Below are 17,658 nucleotides of genomic sequence, written 5' to 3'. Positions count from 1 at the left end.
CGCCGTATGTCCAGTCGCCCACCATATACCAGAGGCTCCTCCAGCAACCAGTGTAATGTTTGATAGTCTTTGTTCTGTTTTTTAAAAATGTTCCAGATTTTAAAAACGGTAAAACATTGGTAATCCAGAGATGTCCAGCATTTTTTGTGTCCATTAAAAACAAAAGATGGACAGAGAGAGAGAGAAAGAGAGAGAGAAAGAGTGGATCCTGCCTCACTGGCTGACCAGAATTGTTTTGTTTTTAGCAAATATTTTTAATGCAAACATTACCTTGTAAATTATAACAAGGTTTACAGATATCTTTTTCGATTTCAATCTACATTACACTGTGCACTATGGAAAAGGGGGAAAGAATGTAACTCCAATGCAATCAGATTTCAAAATAAGAGTTTATAAGTTGAAAAATGAATGCTCAATAAATGTACGATTGTTTACCCCATCTAACCTTTACTCCTTTTTATTTTAATACCTGTAAATTTATAATGTCATTACAATACACACAGTGTTTAGTGCATTTCTACAAGACAAAGGCAAAGGCACCAAAATTGATTGCGGTCATTTCTGTATTTATTTTAGAAAATACTACCACAGAATGATTTATCACATGTATAACCACCACAAACATATATTACTTTTATAACTTTTACATTTTTTGCAGCATATTTTTTGACACCAACAAAAGATTTTACATTATACACCCATTAACAGTACATGTGTAGAGATTGAGAATTCATATCATTTTTGTGAATAGCTGGTGAAGTCACCGGAGGTCACACAATGAAGGCAAACAATGAAACGTTACAGGACTGGAAGGCAGACCTGAGATCACACACTGAACTGGTCATGGCTACAGTAATGGAACCAGCGTGAACCAGACACAAGTGAATGCAGGCCATGAACCTTCAGCATTCATTCAGCCTTGCACTTCTTTTATATATTTAAAAAAAAAAAAAAAAAAAAAAAAAAGGTCCCTGGTAAATAAACCCCACCGGAAAAAAAGATTATTGCGGTTCATACATGACAAAGTGCCTTTGGTGAGCCTGTGTTCCTCATTCTCGAAAGCCAAAAGACCCGAAGATACACAAGAGTGATGAAAACAACAGCTGTTATTGCCAGAAAAGGTTACAACAGTCAGAAGTACCACACAAATGGGAACAAAACTGGCTTCCTACCAGTTTTTTTTGGCATGCAACATCACAGTAAGCAATGCATTACCTCTCATAAGGTAACCTAGTTAGAATAATATACATGTCAGTGTTGAGCTAGAAAGGCTTCTTAGATCAGGACTATATTTAGAGTGCATCTGTAAATCAGTTAACTCCTGCAGATTATTAGTTACATCAGCAGAAGAAAGTGCTGCACATGAACCGAAAAGCACAACAAAGCACAAAATATGAAGGAAAGAACAAAAATAATACAAGATGATGAGCGACTGAGCGACACAAACTTGATTACATCGTTCCTTTACAAGGAAATATGGAGAACTGAAAAGGAATGTTTGTGGCTTTTGGGTGCTAAAATGAACTCATCATCTAAATCACTAATGTAGCAGATGTGGAGGAAAGTGCCTGAAAAGTACAACATGCATAAGTACAACACACAGAGCACCTGCTTAAAACTACCTACTTTACTACTACTTGTTCTGTCTACGGAAATAAAAGTCCTGTTTCTTTTTATCATCCGTGCTAAATTAAGATTAGTCTAATCAGACCAGGTATTAAATTCTTAAACTGCCAGTGTAAGTGAAGGACACTTAAATGTTATTGTAACACGAACATGAACATGTTGTAGCATCTGTGGCTGCAGTGCAATCCATACAATCATGCAGATACAGAGTCAAGAGCTTCAGATTGGGGGACAGTGTGATCACAGTGACTCACGCAGAAAAGCATCTCAGTATGGAACAGGACCGTGATGCTACACCGGGTCAATCTCACTGAAACTGGACAGATTTCCAATCATCACCTGGCCCTTTTTCAATCCTCAGCTGTCCAGTTTAATTAGCTTTTGTCCGCTGTAGCCTCAGCATCCATATTCTTGGATGTTTCGGGATGCCTTTCTATGCATCACGGCTGTAAAGAGTGGTCATTCGTTTTGACATGACGTGTGAGCGACACTGATAATTGTGTCGTTCACAGGGTTAAATTTTGGGCCATGTAGCTGCATGTGGTTAGGGATTGCATTACTACAGTACGTCTTACTGGATAATTAATTAATTATCCAATGTACAGGTATTCCTATTAAAGTAGGAAGTGAAAATAATTCCAATATACAGAAACAATAGAGAATACTAAAAGGATTCGGACACCAGCAAAGAAAAAACACACACATCGGTTTCTATAAAAAGAACAACAACGATGAAATAAAACAGCGGTGCTTCATAAATCATTAGTGTTGTAAAATGTAAAAGTAAACATAATAACATTAGAGAAGATTGCACAGCGTTAACTCTCGGCATCAACCTAAATCCTTAGGTAAAAAAAGCTCAGAGAAATCTGCATTATGTCAATACAAGTGAGGTTCTTCATAATCCACATGCTTAAATATTAGAGATGCACAGATGAAGGAGAAGGAGACGACAGATGATCTGGATTATTTTTCAACTCTGTTGTTTCCAATCTGATCCGCTGACGGACCTTATGTATACCGACAGACACGTACTTCTTTCAGCTTCGTGCCTGTGATGAATCACTAAACAGTCACTCAGAGGATTAAAAACATTCGAGCATTTACACATTACTGATTAGTATACACATGATCCCATATTATCCATTCACAGAGAAAACACCTGGAAGGAGAAGATTTTGTTTTAATTTCTAATGTCGACTCAATTACTGCTAAATGATAGACTGTTGATTGATTCTGAGGGGTTTTAACGTGATTTTTAATTCTGTGGAACATGGTATTAGGCATTGGCGCATTGGGTTGGAGAGATCAGAGGTCGTCCTTTTACACCGTGTCAAGCCGATTTTCAGACCGATTATACAATCGGATTGATCCAGGAGAAGAGTGGATACCGATTACATTTACCTTCCAAATATTTAGTAAAGAGAGAAAATTCAAAACTGTGACAAATTCACACAAAAATATTAGTGACGATACGGAATTATTACTATCACAGTGCCTACAGTTCAACAGATCAAGTCTTTTTTTTTCCTGTCTTCCATCGTAGTGTCTCTACTGCTTGCTTTTGGCTTCACTCCAGCTGACCCATCATGCTATACAGCGTCGCTGGTGACAACCACAGCAACTCCACCAGGTTGTACTGGCAGTAGCCCATGAAGAAGCCAAAGGCCACATCTGTGACGTTGTGACGCCCAAGAAGGACCCGGGAGAGGCCGACGAATACCGCCCAGAGCATGACGAGTACACGAAGTGGAGCCGCTAGAACCAGGTGTGCCAGCAGGAAACGGGCACACATAGCAGCCCGAGTGGAATGGCCTGATGGGAAGGAGTATCTGTCCACAGAAAATGTGGCAAACATGTCCATGCGGTTATGAGCAGGACGTCGGCGACGTACCACGGCTTTAACTATGGCCACTAGCACCAAGTCCAATACCAAAGCTGAAAGAAAGAGAGACAGGATGTCAGTACACAGACATACGAACACAACACCAGCTGCTATTGCTTTAGCATCAGATGCAAACACGATTTAAAATCACAAAACGTCTAGTTTCTATTTTCCAGATGTTACGATATAGCACAGATTTTTAAAATTAAATCTAATTGGTTTAGTTTTGTTATGACTTTTTTTGCAAAGCAAAGCATCCATAACAACACAGGTGTTTGTCCATAGCAACCAGATGTTTCAACCAGAAAAACAGCCACAAGCATCAGACTTGATACAAAAAAAGAGGCACACAGCGCTTGGCTGGGGAAATGATACACTCACATTGGGCTCTGTGGGACGCTGGTCCTGGCAATACGCCTAGTATTTTAATCACATAGGCAGCGCAGAAGACAACTTTCAACCCTCTGGGGTGTTTTTTTTTTTTATATTGATTGAAACCTCTCAGACCTCCATGAGAAAGAGACAAGCAGGAAGAGACAAGTGAAACCAGAGACCACTGTACTGACTCATTCACTCACTTACCCACTGTTCTTCTTCCCTTTATTCACCCACTTAGTCTGAAGCAGGTTAGCACCTAGTCACAGCAAGCAGTTAAGCATTGTGCTGTTCAGCAAACAAACCTGTCATCACTCACTCACTCACTCATTTTCTACCGCTTATCCGAACCACTCGGGTCACGGGGAGCCTGTGCCTATCTCAGGTATCATCGGGCATCGAGGCAGGATACACCCTGGACGGAGTGCCAACCCATCGCAGGGCACACACACACTCTCATTCACTCACACAATCACACACTATGGACAATTTTCCAGAGATGCCAATCAACCTACCATGCATGTCTTTGGACCGGGGGAGGAAACCGGAGTACCCGGAGGAAACCCCCGAGGCACGGGGAGAACATGCAAACTCCACACACACAAGGTGGAGGCGGGAATCGAACCCCCAACCCTGGAGGTGTGAGGCGAATGTGCTAACCACTAAGCCACCGTGCCCCACCCCCTTATATTCAATTCAGTTCAATTCAAATTTATTTGTATAGCACATTTTACAATGGACATCGTCTTAAAGCAGCTTTACAGAACATAAACATAGAACAAAAAGTTGTTATAAAGAATAATATAAAGATTGATATAATACAAAAATTTAAGATTCATATTAGATATATTTAACCGTGTTTGTATTTCTCCCCAATGAACAAGTCTGAGGTGACTCAGGTGACTGTGGTGAGAAAAAACTCCCTTAGATGGTAAAGGAAGAGACTCAAAGTGCAACCTCATCCTCATTTGGGTGACACTGGAGGGTGGGATAATAAATATAGTCTGATAAATGTTGTATTGATGCAAAAGGCAACATTGGAGTTGGCGTCTCCTCTTTAGTATAGCAGAGTTTAACTGCAGCTGGTAGATCTCTAGGTGCTTCAGGATCCTCACAAAGTTGGCCTCATCTCAATGGAGGTCCAAAGTCTTATATCGGAGCTGGTACAATTTCTGGATGGCTCGGGATGGGTAGAAAGAGAGCAGCAGTGGAGAGGAATTAACATAGCCGAGCTGCGTAATACAATCTAGGAGCAGTGATTCTCCAAACCTCCCTTATTGCAGTCACACACATTTCTTCTGATTGTATTTTGTAGCAACGAGTAACGAAGACGCTTAGCGGAAATATAACGGAGTAAAAGTATACATTTTATCTAGGAAATGTAGTGGAGTAAAAGTGAAAGTTGTCCTAAATTTAAATAGCGAAGTAAAGTATACGTTGACAGATACGTGACATTTCTACTTAAGTACAGTAACGAAGTATTTTTACTTCGTTACATTACAACACTGAATATTAGCAACCACTAGATGATAATGTGCATTTGTCAGATGTATTAGAGCACAATATTATTATGGGATGTATTATGTGTACGCCTGACTAAAAAATACGTTTTTAATCTACAATTAATCTGGGAAAGTGTGTCTGAGCCCTGAACACTATCAGGAAAACCATTCCAAAGTTTGGGAGCTAAATCCGAAAACGCTCTACCGCCTTTAGTAGACTTAGATATTCTCTGGGAACTACCAGAAGTCCTGAGTTTTGTGATCTCAGAGAGCGTGAAGGATTATAATGTGTTAGAAGACTAGTTAGATACATGGGAGCTAAAGCATTAAGAGCCTTGTACGTAAGTAGCAGCAATTTGTAATCAATTCTAAACATAACAGGTAGCCACATAACTGGTAACAGCAACAGTCTGGGGAAGACAGGCATATGGGTGTGATGGGCATGTGTACACAAACCTTGCATCAAAACTCTTTTCTTGTCCAGTTAGACTCGAGATGAATGCTTTATAAACAAAACTAGCTCTTATAATCAGAAACATTTCTCAGTTCATTTAAACTTGTCTGCAATATGAGCTGTTGCACTCCCAGGATCGCATTAGCAAACATATTTATGTAGCTAGAAAATTGTCCATAGTGTGTGATTGTGTGAGTGAATGAGAGTGTGTGTGTGCCCTGTGATGGGTTGGCACTCTGTCCAGGGTGTATCCTGCCTCGATGCCCGATGACGCCTGAGATAGGCACAGGCTCCCCGTGACCCGAGGTAGTTCGGATAAGCGGTGGAAAATGAATGAATGAATGAATTGAATATAAAGTCTTAAGCACATTTCCTTTCACTGGAAATAAGGAAATCTGAGCATGATGATGGCCCTGTACATAAAGTGAGGTCCATAAAGACATGGTGTGTTAAGGTTGGAGGTTATTCACCTGACTCAACCCCACAGAACACCGACTGAACCCCAGACCTCCTCACTCCTACAACATCAGTGTCTGATCTCACTAATGCTCTTGTAGCTGAATGATCACTGATCCCCACAGACACACTCCATCTAGTGGAAAGCCTTTACAGAAAAGAAATGTGGAGCTCATTATATCAGTAAAGTGGGAATACATCTGTAAAATCTGGGCTGTTTAACAAGCATATATGGTTGTGATGGTCAGGTTGTTCCCAAACCTGTGGCCTGTCAAAGAGCATTTGAGTGTCTCAGACCTTGGAAGCCCTGAAGTTTAGAAATAGGATTCTGATGTACAGACCTGTTAAGGCTTCAGGTTACATTACTCACCCATGAGCAGGTTCAGCATGACCTCCTGCCCCGCGGCGCTGTCGCTTTTGTACATGCAGTACGCGGCACCGATGAGCCACGGTATACCGTGACCGGAAATCTCCACCAGCTTCATTATCGGGCGCGCGCTTCCCCATGATGACTCCTCGCACGCGCACACACCGAGCCGCTTGGAGAGCCACAGGTCCACGGCGAGCAGAGAGCTGAGCGCCACGCTGATGATGGACGGGTTAAGGTGCATGCAGTCCTCTTCCGGTAACTGCTGCACGCCGCCGGTCGATGACGTGGACGCGTTGGAGGACGCGGAGCCTCTGCGACGCCGGTTCGGGCTCTCGGAGGCACGTAGCCGCGCTGTTGTCGGGTCAGAGCCTTGCCTCTGGAGGAGGTGCGAAGGAGGGGACGGAGAAAGTGGAGGCGTCCGAGTCAGCGACATAAACTCGTACCGACCGCCGCTGCTGCCACTGCCTACACCGGAAACACTGCTGCTGCGCGCGCTGCCCGCTCTGACAGGTCTCGGGGACGGCATCGTGAACAAATCTATGGCTCTAAAACACTTATTATTATTATTATTATTGTTGTTGTTGTTATTACTATTATTCAATTCAGACAAAGTTTCAGTTCATCGTTTTACACGCAACACCTGTGCGCACGTCCATCCCTACCGTACAGGACAGCCATCTTTGTACATACAGCACAGCAGCGCGAGAACGTCAAATCCGAACCACGTGAGCAAATGGTGGCTGTATTCCAAACTACTTACACGATCACTAGGTAGTGTGCACTACAGTACGGTGGTGTACTAGGTTTTCAAGTAGTATTTAGGGAACCAGCGTGCGATTTGAGACGTACACCAAAGCTATAGGTCTGAACAGATTATGTGAATATATATTGGAGTCTGGACATTTTTTCTTATTGTTTTTTTTTCTTTTCTTTTTTTTTTATACTTTTATTCGTGTTCTGTTAAAATATTTCATAATTCTCATTTAACCCTAAATAAAACTATAAAAAACGATATTTGCTTGTATGACTAACTATCTGTCATAAAAAAACAAAAAGGTAGAAACCTAAAAACAATGAATAGCTGGAAAGATGAAGCTTGTCAAGGGTTTCAATGCAATTAAACAACTAAAAGCTAAAGAAATATCACCAGGATTCAGGATCATTAACATCCTGTAAGCTCCCTTGCAATATTGATGTTCTTGTAAAATAAAACCTGATGACCATAAATACTGGTTTTGTTCTCTCTCAGGAATATGAGCAATGTAGCATGACATTTGAAATACATTTTAGCTCTGTAACGTGAACAATGAAGATTTTATACTGGCTTCAAAGCAGTTTGGAAAAACTGAAAGTGTCCCTATATTCTGTTTTAAAGCACTCACTGTAATCCCTATAGAATATAAGACTAGAAGCTACAGGACTCCTAAAACAGGTCATCTTTGTGTGTGTGTGTGTGTGTGTGTGTGTGTGTGTGTGTGTGTGTGTGTGTGTGTGTGTGTGTGTGTGCGTGCGTGCGTGTGCGTGCGTGTCTGTGCGTGTATATGTGTGTGCATATGGAAAATAAACATGCACTGACATCTGTTAATATGCTTACTTCATATAAAACAACAACAAATTGCTGTTGGTATTATTATTATTATTATTATTATTATTATTATTATTATTATTATAGTATTGTGAATTTTTATCTTTTATTTGTTTCCAAACTAAATGATATGCATATACTGTATATATGTGTGTGTGTGTGTGTGTGTGTGTGTGTGTGTGTGTGTATATGTATATATACACACACATATATATATTTATATATATGCATGTAAATTAGAAACTAAGAAAAGATTTCACATAACCGAGAAGCACCCTCTGTAGGTTATAAATATATAACTATATTATGCGCAAATCCGACGCATTATTGATCGCAATGGATACGGAAGTCGAAAGCTTTTATTTGTAGCGACAGCGTGTTTATTCTGCAGAGACAAGAAGGAGTGAGAGTCATCATGCCTGGGGTCCTGCTAGGAGACGTCTTTCCTAACTTCGAAGCAGACACGACTATTGGCAAGATCAAATTTCACGAATTCCTGGGTGACTCGTAAGTAACAAGTTTTGATTGACACTTTATGTACTCTGCTTTTACAAATAACACACACCTTGACCTTGTTAGTCAGCTGGTCACGTGTGATTAAAAACGGCTCCATGAATTTTGCATGGACGTGAGTTTTTCTATCCTGAAATCTAACAGCGACTTTTATAAACATGAAGGCCAAAAACTTCTTAGGTTCCTATGACGTCATTATTTTCAGGCTTTAGCAACAGTCCCAGATTTTTTTTTTTTTTTGGCTGAGGACACAAAGAGCTGCTTCTTTATTAGAGGTTTGTTATTTCACACTGTTGGTAAAATCCCCAATGGGGAATTAGGTAAGTGTTTGTTACAGAATGTTAAACCCGGAGGAGGATTATTGCAGAGTCATGGTGAATAAGTAGACTGAAGAACACAGAGAGTAAAGAGATGTTTCTTATTTATTGCAAATCATTATTTCCTCTCTAAACAGGGTTTAAGGGGATTTCTGAATTTAGGTCATCTTTCAGCTCTTATGCAACCAAAACCAGATGGTTGTCTTATTTTCATTAGTGCAGTTGGAATGCATATTACATTTACATTTCTGGATTACGTTTTGCATTTAACAGACATCAAATTTTATTTGTCACAGACATACAGGGTTCTACATGCAGAGAAATGCTTTTTTTTTTGCATCTGTCCTGTATTTAAGCACAAAATGAATGGAATTAGGAATAAAAAATAAAACCAAAAGGAGAGAGAAATAAAAAAGTATAAACTATATAAACTCATGATCTTCTGGTCAGTAGTCCAACACCTTCCCCACTAGGCTACCACATCCCAAGTGTGTTGTTTATAAGTAAACAAAAATAAATAAACTTAATCCAAGTGATTTTGGAACGTTACATGACCATAACCATATTTTATGCACATTTTGGCATTACTATTTTTTTTTTTGATAGATGTTGGGGGGAAAAAAAAGTGGTGTTAATTCACTAACTACACAGATTCTATACATGCAAAGAACATCTCAGATGTAAAACCAACTGTGTTCATTTTATCGTAGTTCATCTTCAAGGCTTAAGATGATAAAGCATTTCCGATTGTTTGCCCAGCTCAGTAAACCACATGGTGGTGCATATGTGGCAGGCTTGTATTCACAGACATGTATATAAGCTTAGGATCGACGTGCCGCAGGTGATTCCCTGTTGGCAGTTTTGAGTTGAATTTAATTTAAAGAGTCTATCATTATTTTTGGGGAAAATTTTGGCCCTTTGTGTAGCTCGAGTCTGATTGGTCTTGTTTCAGATCGTTTCTGTCTCTCCATACATTTCAAATACTTTACATTTTATCACTTTGCAACATTTCCAGCAGTCAGGCTTAATTATCTTATTGACGGTGCACATACATCTGTGTAAATGTATGAATTTAAGCTAATAAATAAAAATCATGAAGCTTATTTTGTCATGGTGGAAAATAAATGGCATGAAACCAGTATCTTTCCATAGACTTATGAGCAGTTCTCCCGATTGTTAATGTGGTATTGTCTATCAGTCAACCAATCACAATGCTCGCTATGCTGCACAACATATCCTCATGAATGTTTTTTTGTGTAATATACCACTTTGGAACGGACGTTAAAGCCAGAAGGTGATGGTTAGCCTTGTGGGAAATTGTGGTTTCTAGCACTTTCCTCTATTGTGTAAATAGCAGCTGTGAAGTAAGTAGCTTTGTGTAAATAGTAGCTTTTAACAGGAAGTTTAAAACTGGTGTCACTTTGAATAACTGAAGTAAAATTCGAGACAAAGTCAGTGCTTTGTCAGGACACTGCTTCCACATAGAAGAATGCATTTTAAAAATGTGTTTAATAACAAAACAGAATATTCAAAACGCTGAACATTTCTCTGCCTCGTAATGATTAACATGCAGCTCTTTTGGGATCGACGCGTCTTTTAATGACGTGCAGCTCTTAAAACGTGGTGAAAGTGGACGAGCTGAAAGAATTCACAGCTGAATGATTTCTACCAGGATGCACATCATATCGCAAAGAAAGGAAGTACGGCTACATGTGCGTCAACATACACACTCCAAGACCTGCTCTGAATTAAATAAAATCTAATCAAAATATCCTTTTTAGCACCGATATTCTTCCTGAAAAAGGCAGATAGTTCAAGCTACCCAAGTTCTCAATTTTACTGCAAACCAACAAAGAAAAAGCTTCTAGTAATGAGTACTCTACCTTTTTGCCGAGGTTCTATAGTTAAACATAGTGTGAGGCGGTCCACTCTCTCCTCGTACTAGCAACTAAACGACTAACACGGATACACGACGAAAATTTCATAGGGTTTGTTTCCCTCAGTTCTTTTTTTTCTGACATTTAGCTTATGTGTAGTGGTGCCGAGTTTTCCTAAGACGTGTTGCGTTATATACTGTAACTGTGGATATAAAGATGTAGAAATCTAAACAAGGCCACAGTTGGAAAAATGTTGAGCAATGTCTGGTGTTGCATTTCTGTTGAACCAAAAGGTGCACATCATTGAGCAATTCTGAGGACTTCTTTAGTTTTACTGACTGTCATTTTCCTACGTTTTATGAGTCGTATTTCAGGGCGTGAATGTGTTCTTTTTTTGTTTTTGTTTGATGTTTTAATGCTTGGTGCAATATGTTACTAACCAGATGAAGCTGTTGTGAAATTTAAACGCAAGTGACTCCAAGTCTGTGAACAAATCAGTAGGATTTCCTGCACAGTGATGTACTAACTGCAATCATTTAACATATTTCAATTTACGGCATTCTTATCTCTCCTGTCCTTTGTAGATGGGGCATCCTGTTCTCTCACCCACGCGACTTCACCCCTGTGTGCACCACCGAGCTGGCGTGTGCTGCTACGCTAAGCGATGAGTTTAAGAAGCGCGGTGTGAAGATGATCGCTCTGTCTATAGACAGCGTGGCCGACCACTGTGCATGGAGCAAGGTCAGGTTTGGGATTATTGAGCTCGTAGTGCAAATACGAATAGTGCATTGCTTTATTCATTGGCATTGCAGCTAAATATTAACCCTGTCCTGTTGCCCAAACGCTCTGTTTGTTTGGTTTGAATCACCAGGTCATATGATGCAGGTCGTAAGTTCAACACTAAGCCACTCCTGATCTTAGTTCAATATAAAATAAAATAAAATAAATTGAACCTAAATGACTCTGTGATCAGAGATTAGATGCTTTATTTTGGCACCTTAGAACTGTCTCTGATTGGTGGATATAGCTCCTCCTGGTCTCAAAGTACACACACACACACACACACACACACACACACACACAAAACCTGGCTGACAAAAAGACATTTAATTTAAAAGAATAAGGTAGTTCTAGCAATAAAGCTACTTTTGATCCAAAACTTTTTTTTTAGCAACGATCCCAATGGACAAATTTTTAATCCTTGACCACCTTAAAGTCCCCCCCCCCCAATTTATTATTTAAAACAAAAGTAATGGTGTCGTTGTATTAGGTCAGTAACACATGTGATATGAGTAACAAATGATGATCCAGAGTCATCTTCCTTGCACTGATTTACCAGTCTAGTGGGGAAGCCGAACTTTTCAGTAGGTTTTGAAAGGCACGTCTCTTTCCATCGTCACCTTAAGTGTCGGACAATCACGTAAAGAAATAAAATACCACGGCTGTGTTTATCGGGAAAGAATCCATCCGAGGAATGTAAGCCAAGTCACCCCATGTTGGGTCACACCAACTAATTTGAGAACCCCTCTCTTATAGTCATTAGTGATTATGAAATGGTTTGGTAGCTTTTCTAGTTCCCCATTAAATATCTGAATGTAAGTCGAGTATCCAGTGTGTTCACACCCACAGACACAGACCTTTGGCTGAACTTGTGTGAACAGCCACAGCTCATCTTTCCCACAGTTTAATATTATGTTTGTCATTGGTCCAGGAGCTGATAAAGGCTATTGGTGACTTTTAAGATCAACAGATCACACAGGTTTTAGCTGTTTATACACACTCACATTTTCTGCTTCATTTAAATGTATTTTAAATCGAAAAGTGATTGTTGGTAAAGTTTGTCATTGTCACTTTCCCCACTTTTTTATTGTAGATTAATTAAAATCTCTCTCTCTCTGTCTCTCTGTCTTTGCCTCTCTCTGTCTCTGTCTCTCTCTCTCTCTCTCTCTCTCTCTCTCTCTGTCACTGCCTCTCCCCCCCTCTGCGTTTCTGTCTCTCTTCACCCTCTCTCCCCCCTCTCTCCGTCCCCCTCTCCCCCCCTCTCTCTCTGTCACTTCCTCTCTGTCTCTGCAATCTCTCCCTCACTCCCTCTCTCCCGCCTCTCTTCCGCCTCTCTCCCTCCCTCTCTCTCTGCCCCCCCCTCCCTAAACGTGTGTGTTTTTGTAGGACGTGATGGCACTTCACTCAGAAACAACAGGCAATCCTCTGCCATTCCCCATTATAGCAGATGATAAGCGGGAACTCTCGGTTCTCCTGGGAATGCTGGACCCTGATGAGAGGGACAAAGATGGCATGCCCCTCACTGCCCGCTGTGTGCGTATCTCATTATATTTAATGACTTCGATCTTCTCCTTATCTATTCCTAATCGGACCAAGTTCATACAAAAGCCCCGAGGAGTAAATTCTACACCGGTGGTGTTCAGTCTCATTGTCAAAGGGCTGCAGTATAGCAGAAGCGAACCTGACTGACCTGATTCGTCACACGTCTACCACTTTACTATATAAAGAGTAACTGATCTTGATTATACATTTACAGCATTTAGCAGACACTCTTATCCAGAGTGACTTACAGGTTTTTTTTTATTTCAGTTTATACACCTCAGCAATTGAGTGTAGAGGGTGGCGGCTATACAATTAAATTAGAATTAATAATTTTAATTTAATTGTATTTAAACATGCCTTTTTAACTCACTACAATGCTAAATCAATGAGAACCCTGAGCTTGTTTCTTTACAACGAGACGGTTCCATCTGGGGTAACAGGAGACAATGACACCCGAAGTGTGTTGCTTATGTCCAGTTTATTCCGTTGTTTTGTTTTGGTTGCCGTCACTGCAGAAATCCCCGTTTCACACAGATAGCATGTCAGAAATGGCGATAGGGATGTAAGTGCTGTGGTGACAATCTCAGGGTATTCCGCCATGACTTTAATCCAGAACACCGGCAGAGTTTCTAACTTTCTAACGACGTCTGTTTCGTGCTCATTTTTGCTAATTTGTGGGTTAAATTTGAGCAAACACAATATACACGTACACCAAGCACTGTTAAACATGACAAAGTACCGGTGAACAGAGAGAAGAGCGATACACACCTTCTCTCTCCACCAAAGCTACAACGCCACTGCCGCTTGCAGCCACTCAGCTCCAGGCGTCACCTAAACCCGGCCTGATAGCATGATATTTTGCGCATGCGCGGTATTGGTGCGGTTTTAGGTGACGTCTCTCAGCTCCCGGTTAACCTCTCGTCCATGGAAGGTCGCACAAACCCGAGACAAATACACCACAGTAAATAAAATGGAAATAATTTAATGTTCCTTGGGCGGCCCGGTACCATTTGGTCCACGGACCAGTACCGGTCCGCGGCCCGGGGGTTGGGGACCACTGGGTTAAGGGACTTGCTCAGGGGCCCTGCAGTGGCAACTTGGTCGACCTGGGATTCAAACCAATGACCTTCCGATCAGTAGTCGAACACCTTAACCACTGACCCCACGTCCCCCTTCCTTATCTGTACCTGCTTATGTGCTGCAGTATCAGTTAGAATAATAGCCAACAGTGCTCCTCTTCCTACCTTGTTTTTCTAACCGAATATCTATTTTAATATCTAATTAACCGTATCTATCCTATTAAAGCTAGAAAGGACCAAGTGGTGTGCACAAGGTGCCATATATTTGGTGAAGAGGGCACTGATATTTGACGCACTGTTTTTAATATTCAAGACAAACTGTGAAAGATTTGATTTTGTAAGCCAGAACTAGAAAAACCACTTTTGACAAGTAAGTGTAACGAATCTTTTTAGCGCTGTCAAATTGTACAGAGTAAACTTGTTTACTAAGCTGTACTTCAGCGAATGTCGATTAATATCTGTATTTGCTTTGAAATACCATGAAGCATAACACGGAATTGAACTCTGCTCTCCTGAACTCTATTCCGTCGTGCAAGTCGGTACCTTGGCCTAAGCTAGACTTAAAATCACATTAGTGCTGATTATGAAAGAAAGGTGTACCATCATGGTTTAATATTACTGCTTTGCTTACCGTAAAGACCTAGCTGTTGTGATTCGCCTGACCGAACGTTCTCAAATGACTGGAATGTTCAGGGTGTTTAAAAGCCGAAACCAAACGTGCCCAGTTTTGGGTGTGATGTGAGAAGACAACCAGCAGCGATATTTACAGCTGCTACTCTACACTAATTATGGGACCTTTTGACTACATGTAGACCATCAAAATGTTTAACAGTCTACAGCTGTCTATAAACCTCTCTCTGAAAGATTGTAATCGTTTTACAGGTGTTTGTTGTCGGGCCTGATAAGAGGCTGAAGCTTTCCATCCTTTATCCTGCCACTACAGGGCGCAATTTCAACGAGATCCTTCGAGTCATCGACTCTCTGCAGCTGACTGCCAACAAAAAGGTGGCTACACCCGTCAACTGGAAGGTAAGACTAACTGGCAATGCTTTTATTATTATTATTATTATTATTATTATTATTATTATTATTATTAGGGGTCAAGCCTAGACACCTATTGTTATCGTTTGTGTTCTTCTTCTTCTTCTTCTGCCATTGAAGTCAATGGCAGCCCATAGTAATGATTAAAGGAAAGTTATGAAATTTGGCACACATGTAGAGGCCAGTCTTAAGTTACTATAGCAACTTTGGTGTGTCTAGCTCAAACCCTCTAGCTCCACCAGTCCAAACAATTTGGGGGCAGTTTGGCACACAATATGTCTTGGGTGCTAATATCAGAATCAGCACTACAGTGACACACACACACACACATGCATGTACACACACACGCACGTACACACACACGCACGTACACACACACGCACGTACACACACACGCACGTACACACACACGCACGTACACACACACGCACGTACACACACACGCACGTACACACACACGCACGTACACACACACGCACGTACACACACACGCACGTACACACACACGCACGTACTCACTCACTCACTCACTCACTCACTCACACGCACACACTCACTCACTCTCTCTCTCACTCACACACACACACACACACACACACGCAGACATTTCGCAACGTTTCGTGACAGCGCCACCTAGTGGCCATGAGATTTTCACGTTAAGTCCAGTATTTTACGAATGCAATGCCATATTGCTACGAAACTTGGTATGGTTCATCAGCGACATGTTCTGAGCACATCTGATCAGCTTGACCCCGGAATCGCTGCTTGCAGCTATATTTATTATTATTATTATTATTATTATTATTATTATTATTATTATTATTATTATTTATATAATGACTAGCTTTCATTGTTGCCTGTCACTTTGTCTTCATCCATTAGCCTGGCGATAAGGTGATGGTCATCCCTTCTCTCTCAGAAGAAGAGGCCAAGAAGCTTTTCCCTGCTGGATTCACTACCAAAGAATTGCCTTCTGGGAAAAAATACCTGCGCTATACCCCACAGCCATAAACAAACAGCCAGGATTTGAGGGGAAAAAAAAAACCCCAGCACTTATTTTCAAATGATTGGAGCCTGTATTGTTCATTTTCTTTCTGACACTAATAAAGTACAATTGCGGCTGAAACAAGGCATTAACTGAACATTCAGTTAAAAGTGCAGAATGTACCTCACTAAAGTAGAGTGCCTTACACAATAAAGACGTCTCTTTTGGCAAAATGAAATCCTGTGTTATTCTTTTAGCATTTAAGACACTGATACACGTGGTTAAGTCCATTCGTTTGTCCTGGGATTGTGCCGATTATCTGATTTTTTTTCTGACTCTGAGGTGAATAAATGCATAAACAAAGGCTTGGGGTAGAAACGGATGAGTGTGTATAAAGAAACTGAATCTAGTTTGTTTTTGTACTACCTAGGATTTAGACGAAACAGCACACACTTTTGTCTGCTTGCAAACAGAAACGTACCCATTCAAGTTGCTTAACATGCTTTATCCATATTTTTTACCCTTTTTAAATTGACTTTGAGGACTTTAAAGGTTAAACGAATTCTAATTAAAAGTCATGTTAGAAATGTATTGCTATGTTTAAAATTTTATGAAAAGTGAAGCTTGAGGCTCCACAAATATATTCTCATCATGAAAAGTTGTAGAATTTCCTAAACCATTGATCATTTTGGTGTGCAGTATTATTTTTATTGCTTGAATTGAAATCCTTATACATTTCCTGCACTTTGCCTTGTTTGCAGGATGCTTCATAAGGAAAGATCATTTAATAGCACAGCCAGAAGGTGGCAGCATTAGTCCACTGTATGTACAACTATTACACTATTTATACAACTGGCCTAATGATCAACTTTCTATAACCTTTTAAGCCATCAGCTTCGACTGTCAGTGAACGAATCTTATTTCCCCTGTGGATGTATTTACTCTCTGCTATCGAATGGGGAAGATGGTACTCGATGCAAACCAAATCGTTAACACGTGGCGTGCCATTAAGGCGTTCAGGGAAGTGTCTTAATCACAAGCATTCCATCTGTCCAGTTAAAAACAGAAGAATGCCCTCAGGCTGACACTTGGCTGGGTAAATCTTTGACACTCAATCTTCAGTCGTCCTGTAAGTGCAGGAAGCGTTAGCTGCCTCTGGCCCTGAGCCCTCAGAAGCAGGTGATCGAAACAGTGTTCAGAGAGCATGGTGTGGGTTACTGGAGCTGTACAACCCACATTGCTATGTCTCATATAACACTCTAAAGGTCCTA

The 17,658-nt window shown here is 40.7% G+C and overlaps 2 protein-coding genes across 2 annotated transcripts; one reads left to right on the top strand and one right to left on the bottom strand.

The window, feature by feature from the left end:
• Window positions 1–545: 545 nt before the first annotated feature.
• plpp6 (phospholipid phosphatase 6) lies at window positions 546–7,378 on the bottom strand. Its single transcript, XM_027171260.2, has 2 exons — window positions 6,669–7,378; window positions 546–3,564 (listed from the first exon to the last, which is right to left on the bottom strand). The coding sequence occupies exons 1-2, from the start codon at window positions 7,192–7,194 to the stop codon at window positions 3,197–3,199; spliced, it is 894 nt and encodes a 297-aa protein (XP_027027061.1). The 5' UTR covers window positions 7,195–7,378; the 3' UTR covers window positions 546–3,196.
• A 1,223-nt stretch (window positions 7,379–8,601) lies between these two features.
• On the top strand, window positions 8,602–16,433 carry prdx6 (peroxiredoxin 6). Its single transcript, XM_027171261.2, has 5 exons — window positions 8,602–8,760; window positions 11,545–11,701; window positions 13,127–13,273; window positions 15,244–15,390; window positions 16,285–16,433. The coding sequence occupies exons 1-5, from the start codon at window positions 8,669–8,671 to the stop codon at window positions 16,411–16,413; spliced, it is 672 nt and encodes a 223-aa protein (XP_027027062.1). The 5' UTR covers window positions 8,602–8,668; the 3' UTR covers window positions 16,414–16,433.
• Window positions 16,434–17,658: the final 1,225 nt, after the last annotated feature.

Source organism: Tachysurus fulvidraco, chromosome 16 (assembly GCF_022655615.1).
Source record: "Tachysurus fulvidraco isolate hzauxx_2018 chromosome 16, HZAU_PFXX_2.0, whole genome shotgun sequence".
NCBI classification, from domain to species: Eukaryota; Metazoa; Chordata; class Actinopteri; order Siluriformes; family Bagridae; genus Tachysurus; species Tachysurus fulvidraco.
Note: the sequence above shows the minus strand (reverse complement) of the source record. Positions and strands in the feature narration are given on the sequence as shown.

Excerpts from the sequence above, each read along its gene's own strand:
- prdx6 (XM_027171261.2), top strand. The coding sequence starts at position 8,669 with ATGCCTGGGGTCCTGCTAGGAGACGTCTTTCCTAACTTCGAAGCAGAC. Across the intron at positions 11,702-13,126 it reads ACCACTGTGCATGGAGCAAG|GACGTGATGGCACTTCACTC; the intron begins GTCAGGTTTGGG and ends GTGTTTTTGTAG. Across the intron at positions 13,274-15,243 it reads TGCCCCTCACTGCCCGCTGT|GTGTTTGTTGTCGGGCCTGA; the intron begins GTGCGTATCTCA and ends ATCGTTTTACAG.
- plpp6 (XM_027171260.2), bottom strand. The coding sequence starts at position 7,194 with ATGCCGTCCCCGAGACCTGTCAGAGCGGGCAGCGCGCGCAGCAGCAGT. Across the intron at positions 3,565-6,668 it reads CATGCTGAACCTGCTCATGG|CTTTGGTATTGGACTTGGTG; the intron begins GTGAGTAATGTA and ends TCTTTCTTTCAG.